Source organism: Onychostoma macrolepis, chromosome 14 (assembly GCF_012432095.1).
Source record: "Onychostoma macrolepis isolate SWU-2019 chromosome 14, ASM1243209v1, whole genome shotgun sequence".
NCBI classification, from domain to species: Eukaryota; Metazoa; Chordata; class Actinopteri; order Cypriniformes; family Cyprinidae; genus Onychostoma; species Onychostoma macrolepis.
This window is the reverse complement of record NC_081168.1, coordinates 31,644,062-31,655,933: the sequence shown is the minus strand read 5'-3', so window position 1 is coordinate 31,655,933 and position 11,872 is coordinate 31,644,062. Positions and strand designations below refer to the sequence as shown.

The following is an 11,872-nucleotide window of genomic DNA, read 5'->3' as shown; positions in this document are numbered from 1 at the left end:
CCGAGAGCCAAACACGAAGAGCCGGTATTTATGATAAATGTCGACAGTCCCAAAAGAAATGTTAACTGAGTATTCATTCCTCTACAACTTATGTGTGCGTCTGTATTAGTTTACTTTTAGCGAGGAAAAACAATCTGCGACCCTTTGAGTGTTTTTTTTGTTTGTTTGTTTATTGTTTTTATTGTTTTATTTTATGCAATTTCAGTGCCGTTTAGGTACGGGGTGATTTATTTCTGCGAGTTCTGTACTCAAGATGGCGCCCTGGAATCGAGTCGGGTTTTAGGGTTTGTTTCGCAAAGCAGATTACTGAACCAAAAACATGAAGACAAAAGAGCAGTGCCCCCATCGCGCGCGAGCGTGTAACAAGCGTCGTTCATTAACTGTTACTTTGTTGCGTCGCTCGGTGTTACAAATTAACACGAAGGTTAAAACTGCAACATTATTCGCTGGAAACAATTCATACACAGATACACACACGTGTCACAGAGTTACAGATTTTACAGGACGCTCATGAAACTAAAATTAATGTTACACCATTCACATATAACTGAGATAATACGAGACTGTAGATCAATTAAACTTCATTTTTAGAGTGCATAGAGTGCTGTTTGCTAGAGCTTGTTTTGAGAAAGCTAGAGATTTCCGAGCAGTTTCATCAGTGCTCTGTGGGTATGGGCTGTTTGTGATGAAGCAGGAAGAGTTGGGCAGGCTGTGCTCGCAGTAAAGAGGCGGGGAATGAGGAGGACTGAAGCGCAGATTCTCATCGGGACCGAGCTGAATGTGGAGTTTGATCTTCGCTGTTATTGAGCTGAACGCATCTGAGGAATCTCTCATTATGGTGATTAAAGTTTACATCGCGTCATCCTCCGGATCAACATCGGTAAGATCTTCAGATGCACGCGAACATGCGACTGTAACCAGACATTCCTTGCGAAAATTTTACCACAGTTGCGACAAAAGACAACAACATTTTTTTTTTTAAATTTTTTTTTTTTTTTTTAACCAAAGTAAAGCCATTATAAATGAATATAGAGACAAACAGTGCAAGAAGAGTACACGCTTAATGCCATTTGAATTCTTTTTTATGATGTCGTTGCTGACGCGTAATAAATGACCACAGTTTTAGTCTAGTAACAACAAAACTGTGACACTAAATATGTGACATTTTGGCGGAAATTATGGTAATTTCGAAAATGTTTGGTTGTTGCCTAATATATTCTTATTTTACGTCTCCCTATTATTATTATTCTTATTATAGGTAGTTTGAAAACATTTATTAGCAAATAATGTCAGCACTAAATATACTGCTAGACTACAGTAGTCCTTTGTACGCATGCAAATTCCACAGAGTCACTACAAACTCTAAATATGGTGCTGAAGTTGACAGTTAATGTAACTTCCTCTGACATCTGTGTGCTGGAAATAATCACTTCTGCTCAAGACTTCTTCAGAAAAACAGTAGGTGCATTTATCTGGACTATAACTGCATGAGAACAGACTCAGAGTGGCCACACCAGTTTAGATGATAGGCCTATGTTTTATTTGCATCCTAACTGTTGAAAAGTGAAATAAGAGTATTTAGATGTGTATCTAGAGGGAGCTCTTCCTCCAGCAGCTCGTTTGGCTCGAACTCTTCCTAATTTGGTGAGTTAGAGAACACTGTTGTGCAGGTTATGTAACTCTGGAACGACACTAGTCCTGACTAGTCCATACTTCAGCCAACGCTGGCGAGCCGGATCCTTCTGAAATGTCCTTACTCGTTTTGTTTGTTGAATTTATTAGTCCATTGCAAATTTGTATTGCAGTTTTATTTTGTGTTGACACAGTTCCTCACAGCCTCGTTTTTATTCCTGAGAAAAATGAAACCTGGTATGGCAAGCCGTTTTAACTTTTATTCGTTCTCAGGATATGACTTCTTGATATCAACAATTCAATTTTCACTAGTTAAAATGTTAATTCTTGATATCAGGAATTAGATTTCCACTAGTAACAATGGTTATTTTTGATATCAGCAATTGCATTTCCACTAGTAACAATGTCTATTCTTGATATCAACAATTTAATTATTGATATCAACAATTCAATTCTTGATATCAGAAATTAAATTGTTGATATCAAGAATATACATTTTTACTAGTAAGAATTGTATTTCTGATATCAAGAATTAAATTGTTACTAGTAAGAAATTAATTCTTGATATCATCAATTGATTTTGAATGGCAGCCTATGGTGACATTTAACTAGTGAAAATACAATTACAGATATCAACAATTTAATTCTTGATATCAACAATTAGCATTTTAACTAGTGAAAATTGAATTGTTGATATCAAGAAGTCATATCCTGAGAATGAATAAAAGTTAAAACGGCTTGCCATAAACCTGGTGCTGCCCTGACTATTGTCTGTTAGACCCTAGTTCTGAAATGGATGGGTCTGATAATGGAGACATATAAAGTGTGATATAAAATGCATCTATGTGTTTGTTTGTCTCCAAGAAAAGGGTTGGGAAACACTGCTTGAATTTGTAGTTAGTCCTTGTGTTTCCACCAAACTCACACATTCAGGCTGATTTGTGGAGCATGAAAAGCGTAATAAGCGAATCATATTGTAATAGAGACACTGCCTAGTTATGTGTGTTGAGTCACCTGAAGGAACTGATCGAGGCGCTCGGGATCACTAGACGGTCACAGACAGGTGTGTTTGATGAGGGTCGAACGATCTCGAGGGCCAGAGGCTCTATAGGAACCCCATGAATCTCCATCCGCTGTGTTTCTTTAGAAAATGAGTGATTTATACAGTGATAGTCTAATATCTCATAATATTTGTATTTTATATTTCTCTGTATTATGAGCAAAATGAGAAGATATGGTTGCACTGTTACATTTGACTACTCCGCAACAAACTAAATGGGTCAGAGATGCAAGAAATTTCTCAGTTCAAAGGTCATTCAGCTGAATGAATCGTGTAATATGATACAAACATTTACAACTTTTATTTCCCACACAAAGAGGCAAGAGTACCAAAAAGAGTCGGACTGAAGAGAAATAAATGAATAAAATAAACAAATACATTCAGTTCTACTTTACATCTACATGATTCTTAATACTGTGTGTTGTTACCGGGATGTTCCACAATTTATTTATTTTTTATTATTTGTGATAGTTGTTCATGAGTCCCTTGTGTGTCCTCCGGTTCTCTCCAGCATTCTGTTCAAATATCTTCTGCATATTTGAACTCTTTCCAGCAGTGTCTGTATGTGAGATTCACAATAAATAAATGTTATTAACACGTTACTTGAAACCTTCCCCAGAACAATAGTTATGCTCATAATATCGTAATTTTCTGAAAAGGCAGTAACTCAACAAAACTGATACAAGTGAAGTCCACTGTAAATAATGCTGCTTTCACACATGAAACGCTCTGTGTTTGAGTACATCGTGGTTTAATCTTCTGGTTCTCTCAGATCAAGAAACAGCAGCAGGACGTGATGGGCTTCTTGGCAGCCAATAAGATTGAGTTTGAGGAATGTGACATCGCAGCTGATGAAGATAACAGGAAGTGGATGCGAGAACACGTCCCCGATGACTTCCGGCCGGCCACAGGGAACCCACTGCCTCCTCAGATCTTCAACCAGGACACATACTGCGGGGTGTGTACTCATGAGAGAGATCATATTATGCACTCCGTTCTCAAAGGCATCGCGAGCCTAAGTAGGTGGTAAAACCATGGCCACCAGTGGTCTCTACGATCAACTCAACTCACAGTGCTGTTGAGGAACACAGCCTATATTGATGTTTAAGTGTTGATTCACTTTCAAATCAAACTAAAACATTCATTGACACAATCCTCAAAAGTCAAGTCACGTCAAACATCACTGGTTCTCGCACGTGTCTTATCAAACATCTCAGCTGGCCATGCAGCTATTCATCATTTCCGAATTGTTCAAATATAGCCCTGAGACTGTAGTTTAAGGGTGTGCTGTGGCTGTGTCTTGTTTAGAAGGCACTCTTGAGTCAGAGTAGAGCCTCGCAGCCGGAAACAGTACTGAATATGTCACCTTCTGCAGTATATGTGCTTTGTTAAAGTGCCCATATTATGCTAATTTACAAGTTCATAAGTTTGGGGGGTTAGAATACATTTACATAAGTTCAAAAAACATATTTTTCTCATACTGTACATTTCTGCAGCAGCTCTTTTCAGTCTCTGCCTTAGTTCCTGTTTGAATCAAATAATATTAGAAAAAGAGAAAATTACACGCTGCTCTTGACTGAATAACTTTAGTAGGTTTAATAAAGATCAGTTTATATTTAATTAATTCAGTGAAGACTATGCAGTTTTATTTTTACATTGGATTATTTTGTAATTGAATACTGCTGTTAGATAGGCCTACCTGAAAAGTACTGTTTATTTCCCATTGTTTTACTGAAACATTCTTCATAATATCTTCGTTTGTGTTTGGCTGTACAAGTTTAGAAAGACATGAGGCTGAATAAATGATGATATAATTTTATTCCTTTAACAACATATTTAACTCAGACTATTCATTATGATATTTTCAGGTTTAAAAACAAAAATGATTTTGTTTACCCAGCATAGTTCACAGTTTACACTAATGCATTAAAAGCAATCAAAATGAATCTATTTCAGTCTGTTTTCACTGAGCTGCTCAAGTGATTTTACCAGTGTCCTTCTAAGTGGTGTGTTGTGTCTTGAGTTAAACTGACTCAGAGCCAGACTGTAAGATTTGAGCAGTGCTTTCTTTTGCTTCTGTGCTCCAGAACTACGAGGCGTTCTTCTGTGCTCGTGAGGACAATGCCGTGTATGCGTTCCTGGGCTTGACGGCGCCTCCAGGCTCAAAGGTAGGTGTCTGAGGGACATAAAGGCTCCTTTATTCCCAGTGCGCGTGTCCCGTATGCGTCCGCTCTAGGAATGCGGTGCTACCGTCCGTCTGATGAGCACACACTGCTCTGGTGTTTCTTCTGCTGCACTGATTCGATGGGTTTCTGTGTGTTTCTTCACAGGAGGCAGAAGCGCTGTCTAAGAAAACGCAGATGTGATCTCGAGAAGCGGCTCCAGCAGAGCTGAAGAACTCCTGCACTTTCTGATGATTGAGTTTCTTTTCGTGTTGGTTCTTTTTTCGTTGCATCCATGAAATGATGTGATGTGATGAATGTTATGAGATATTTGTCCACTCAAAAGTCCATCTTATTGATTAAACTGTTCAAACTGAATAGAAAGCATTTCTCCAGTTATCCAAATAGCGTAGATGAGCAAAGTAGATTTGAATTGTTGTCAGGATTTGACAGTTAATCATTAATCATGCAGTTTTTGTTAGGTTTATGCTTGAATGTTCTTGATTATGTATGCGGTTCAAATTACATTTAATCTGTGCATATATTCAGGGTTTCTGTGGGTCTTAAAAAGCCTTGATTCGGCCTTACACAAATGAAAGCCTTAGGTCTTAAATTGGAACAGAAAGTCTGACATGAACAACATCTGTATTTTTTCTTGTTTTCTATCCTTCAAATTTAATTTACTTGAGATGCAACAAGAAAATATTAAGTTTTTATTTTTTATATTTGTGTCTGTCTATACCTTGCTTTCCTTTTGACATAATTAGATTTTTCTGAGCCCATTGGCAGATATGTGTCCCTTTTTTAAATCATAAATTCAGTTCTTTTTGATAAATTTCTCAGAAAACAAGACTTTTTTAATAAAATGTTAGTTTTTGCATCTATCTTGATTTAAGACTTTTTAGCACTAGAAAACAAGACAAAAATACTACGGAAATACTGCACTTTTGTGCAGTGTGAGCAGAATACAGTAAAATGTATATATGTGATCAGGTACAGTAAAAGTTATTTTCATAAGTTTTTTTTTGTTTTTGTTTTAAATAAAATGAATTCTAAAGTATTGGAGATCGGTTGGAAGTTGTATTTTCAAACTTTAAAGTGCTGCTAACACTACTCATTGTGTTCTGCTTAGACATTTACATTTAGAGAACATATTGGCATATTGTGTTCCCTTCAATTTATTTCTTAAATTTTGTTTAATTGGGTCTTTAAAAAGGGTCTTAAAAACTCTTAAATGTTGGCAATGACAGTTTGCATTTTTTGTATGCTATATATATATATATATACACTGCATGATTGCCTTAAGTGTCCTTCATTTATTTATAGAGTTCATTTTCTATGGATTGCAGATCTACAATGGCCCTCATGATAATGTTAATTAGAATATTCCTTGAATAATTATTTATCCAAGTTACATTTATGCATGTTAGAAAATAAGTTGAATATGGCTTTAGTCTGCCTTTTTACTCTCTAAGAAGCTGCTCTCATTGTGTGTGTGTGTAGTTAACCATATTAGATCATATTCAGGGCAGAGCCCGGCATCCTTGAAGCACAGATAAGTGTTCTGTGTGTATGTGTGTGAACGTCATTGTAACATAATGAGAACATTTGATATGAATCATTTCTGTACAAAAAATTACAGTACATTGGCAGTCTCTACCATGGTAATGCCACTGTTTACAGTATCACATAACTTACTTTACGCTACACTGCCTGTATTTGATATGACACGTATCTGTCTCCATCTTGTCTTGTTCATTTGTTTACAGTCACTTTGGCACTCATTTCAGAAAACTGATGTCATTCTTCACTAAACTCACAGCAGTCGTGTGTAACACAGGCTGTCCAGCGTTCACATTGTGCTTTCATATATCATAAATACCATCTAAACATTAATTTAGATCTCTCTCTCACACACACACACACACGTCCTTGTTTGTACTACTTTGTGGGGTCCTTTAGTTGGACCCTACAAAGACATCTTAAAAATGATAATAAAGAATGTTCAATAGAACGTTAAAACTCACTATATTGGACCTAACCTACAGTACATCAACCCTAAATGTACCCATCACAGAAACTTAATTTGAAGTAATTTGTGCAGTCTTTTGGTCCTCCCAAAGTAGTAAAAACATGTTCACACACACACACACACACACACACTAAAAATGCTGGGTTAAATACAACCCAGTGCTGGGTAAATATTGAACAGAACACATGCTGGGTTGTTTTCAACCAACAGTAGGGAAAAATGTTTAACCCAACCGCTGGGTCTAAACAACCAATCGCTGGATTCGTCCATATTTTACCCAGCACTGGGTTGTATTTAACCCAGCTTTTTTTAGAGTGACACACACACACACACACACACACTCACTAGATATGGATAGATTCACTGTGTAGTTGATTGTACAATCATTTTGTGTTTGTGTTTTTCACAAGCAACTATTTTCAAAACTCATCAAAAATGCCTTTTTTTCAAACATTTCAGCATGTTTTAAATTGCGTGACTAAAAAAAAACACAAAATCACAAAGTGTCCTGTTCACAACAACAACAAAAAAGTGTTTCATTTATATAAATGCTTCATTCCCAGTAACTGCCTTTCATGACGCTCTTACTGTCAAACTTTCCATTTGCATCATGTCTTGTTCGGTTTAATATGTTTGTCAATTTTGATTTAATCCAACTGATCTTAATGGTTAATCAGTGAATCATTTTGGTATATATACTGTATAAACCAATTATAATTAATCCCAATTATTACTGATTACTGTTGCCTGATGATCACAATTAGATACCATATAAGCAGAACTGTGAGAATTTGTGTTGTAAATGTTCTCATTACATATCAGAATGATCTTGTGTTTCGAAACAATGATTATGTAGAAGGAAAATATGTACAACTAGCATGAAAGCATGACATTTTTTTATAATTTTTTTTAAAGAATGACTAGCTGTGTTGTAAGTGTGAGTTTTGTGCTAATGTACACCTTACTTGTGAAACTAGTACCAAAGCAAATAAACAAAAAAAAACTTTAACATGAGATATAATAGCTTGAAATGTCATGTCATTTACACATTTTAACACAAATTATTACAAGCTATAACCTAAAAATAAAAACAAATTCCACAGTTAAATATTAAATGCATGACAATAAAAACAGTGACGTGACAGAATTACAGAAAAGCACAGATACACATGGTCACTCACACACGTTTGTTTTTGTGAAAAGTGGGGACTCTCCATAGGTGTAATGGTTTTTATACTGTACTTACTGTATGTGCTATTGTCCTACACCTAAACCTACCCCTTACAGGAGACTGTCTGCTATTTCAGATTTTCAATACACTCCATTCTGTATGATTTATAAGCGTTTTGAAAAGTGGGGACATGGGTCAATGTCCTGAAATGTCACCTTCTCCTTGTAATACCTGCCATACCCTTGTCATTATACAAATATATACAATTACATTATATTTATGTCCTCATTTGTCACAAAAACGCACACATCAGGACTCACACTCACACAGAGTCTATATGAGGATTTACTACACACATTAATTCTGACATGCTATTTCAGTGACAAGTTCAGCTGCAGCATTACAGCTTTTAAAAGTGCTTACAATTCCTGAAACAGGCTTATTTTCTCTGAACACACACAACATGCAAAACATCAACTAGTACATAAAACATTCATCTCTTGGTCTAACTGGGTCTGGCCATTGCACTTCGTCCACATCACAGACTGTGTCTTCTCACAAGACATTGAGGGAAAATCTTCTTGAATGGCAAATCCATCCTTGCACAGACCCTGCATCGGTCAGATGAATGCTCAACCAGAGCAGATTGGTGGAAAGACACACTATCCCAGATCACAATGTCTCTCTTCTGCTCTGCATCCATTTGGTCTAAAAATGTGAGTATGTGTGTTGTGTTGTGAGGACTCAAGTTGGCTTGGCAGTGGAGAACCCCATTCAGAGTCTGCACACCTGACAGACCTGTTTGATCACCTGCTTCACAGGTGTGCTGTTCTGGAAAGTGCCTTGAAATGGCAAAGACGTGACATCATGATAGATTTCTGTGTCTATGTGTAGAAGTGTGTGTAGTGGTTAAAGTGTGAGGCTAAGATTGTGCTTATAGTTGTGCAGATCTGAGCTGAGGTTTTGCTCGAGTGTTACTAACTGTATTTTTTGTTGTTGTTTTTCCTCCTCAAAACACTGAGATTTTTCATCCTTATACATGTTTTAAATGTTCCGGCATGTGATGATTGGATGTAATCAGCAAATAAGTATGGTAATTAAATAGAAGTGTTTCCCAAAATGAAACACAAGAGCTGTTCGTTTTGAATGATGTGTCTAATGTATAGAACTGTGTTCAGCACTTTGCAAAAAATTTTCAAATGTTTTTCTATTTCAAACTGAGAAGCAGATAATGTGCTTGCACTTGCAGACTTGGTCTGAACTACAACTTTTAGTGTGTAAGCAATTAAAAATAAAGAGAGAAAAGAAGAGACTGTAATATCTCACTGTTACTGATTTATCATGCAGCTCAAAGCATTATGGGTAGAATCTCTCATCAGTCTATTCTGATTCATCAACACAGTTTCACTGATGAGTCATAATAAACCCTAAACCCAGGATAGAGCGGCTGAGTGAATGTGGTCTGGACTGTGTGGATGAGGCTCATTGTGTCAGAGACGCTGTAGAAGGACAGAGTTCCTGCTCTGTGATCCACAAACACTCCTATTCTCCTGATGATGGGCTTCACAGAGAGATCAGTCTTTATGTTATAGTGTCTGAAGGAGTATCTGGAAGAAGAGCAGTTCAAACTCCAGGCCTGATCATTACATCCAAACCCACACTCTTTACCCGTTCCCTTCCTGCTGATGCTCTTATATGACACTGATATCTCCACACCATCATCTCCACTCCACTGCAGCTCCCAGTAACAGCGTCCACACACACTCTCTCTACACAACACCTGAGAATAACGATCAAATCTGTCTGGATGATCAGGATACGAATGATCTATGTGAGTGTAAGTAATCACTCTGTTGTTCTCAGACATACGGAGGCGTTTATACACTGTGTTCAGATCCAGAGTGAGCTGATGGGAATCTGATGGAGATAAAACACATCAGAATCAGGAATTATGAATCTGTTTGATCTTTTCATGTAGCTGAGCTCTTCATGTTCAGTGTATCATCAGTGTCTCAGTACACATGACCAGATATCTGTGCTAATCATCATTTACATCTTCTTTCACCTTCTACAGAAGAACATGAACACACTCAGTGAGTTTTTCTGCTGGTTTTCTTACTGACTTACATTGTAGGAAGTGGTTCCTGGTCCTGGGAACAATGTTGGTGAATGTTTCTGTGGAAATCAACAGACATGAACAGTGTGATTCTCATGATCCTGCATCCATTCCTAAGACATTTCTAATATGATGTTCTCCATGATATGAGATGATGATGGACTGGTTTCTGAGAGCAGATTAATCTCCAGGATGGAAGGTATTGTCTGCCAATTTTGAATAAATCAATGTATTTATAAAAATGAAAAGGAAAACCAGATTAACAATTTCATTTTAAAAAGATACGCAAAATATGTGCCAAAATTGAAACTGAAATTATTTCATTTTCACTGTGACAATGCATTTTCCCTGACAAATTGAAAAATAAAATGCAGTTGGTGATTTGACATTTCATTTTCACTGCAATCTCGAGGCAAAGCTGCCAATCTTAAAATGAAAAGGCAAACGTGAAAAAGAAAATGCAAATCCAGTTTTTTATTTAATTTTTTTTTAATTAATGTTCACGCAATAATAGACATAATTCAAATTAAAATGTACATTTTATTTTTCGTTCTATTGTCTCTTATTTCACAGTTTTCATTTTCGTTTTCATTTTCAAAGTCAACTTGTATGCAAATTCTATGTTGATCAGGGGGCGGGGCTTATTGTACGAGCGACGTACAGAGGCCCGATCCCACCGCAGTTAAGTAAAGAATATATGATTCTGTTAGTCATAAGAATCAGAAACGCTCTCATATTAATGATTAATAGCTCATAATAATGACTGACTTCTCTCGTATCAGTGAGAAACTGTCCAAGCAGCGACACCTGCCGGTCAAAGCCGTGTGAATGAGAGAACACAGCACGTTCTTCAAAACGGCTGTTTTAGTTAAAGTCTGTGTAAACTACAAAGTGCAGTTTATAATATCATTAAATAACTCAAATGATAAATTATCAGCATGTCCTCCATACTTTTCCTCCGCACGAGAAGCAGAGTGGTTACCGTGGTAACGAACGACGCCTGCTGGTGCTCATCACCCTAACCAAAAAGTTTATTTTATTAAGTATACTTAAGTAAAGTTAAAGTATATATTTTAAGTATACTTTATGTAGTAAGTATACAAATATCAGTGTACTAGTAGTATATTTGTAAGTGTACTATTTCAATACTCCTTGGGACTAAATTGGCCCACTTTCTAGTATATAAAAGTATACTTTTAAGTATACTTTAAGTATAACAGTAGTGAACTTTTTCGTACACAACTAGTTTACATCAATGTTTTTAGCTTGTACTGCAACTATACTAAAAGTGAACTTATAGATATACTGATAGTTTACTAATTAAATACTTGTAGTAGCATTTTTAGTACACTTTGAAGCTGGGCCGTAGCTAGAGGATTGGGGGCCCCCTGAAAAAATATTGATGTGGGCCCCCCCCCACACACACACACACATCATATACTGTACAATATACAAGCATGGAGGCCCACATATATCCTAACAGGTGTTTCTTACAAAATTACAAAACAGTTAACAAATAAATGCATATAAAGGTTTTTTACTGAACCTAATGCCTAATGCCTTTGCGCCTGAGTAGCGAGCCAGACTACTACCATCTGACCAAGTTTCAGCTCTCTAACTCTTATGATTTGGGCTGCACGGTCAGTTTTAGCGCGGAATAATAATAATAATAATAATAATAATAAATCCTAACAAATAC

At 36.6% G+C, this 11,872-nt stretch overlaps 1 protein-coding gene across 1 annotated transcript; it reads left to right on the top strand.

The window, feature by feature from the left end:
- Positions 1-67: 67 nt before the first annotated feature.
- Positions 68-5,914, top strand: sh3bgrl (SH3 domain binding glutamate-rich protein like). Its single transcript, XM_058798592.1, has 4 exons — positions 68-880; positions 3,465-3,650; positions 4,780-4,860; positions 5,023-5,914. The coding sequence occupies exons 1-4, from the start codon at positions 779-781 to the stop codon at positions 5,056-5,058; spliced, it is 405 nt and encodes a 134-aa protein (XP_058654575.1). The 5' UTR covers positions 68-778; the 3' UTR covers positions 5,059-5,914.
- Positions 5,915-11,872: the final 5,958 nt, after the last annotated feature.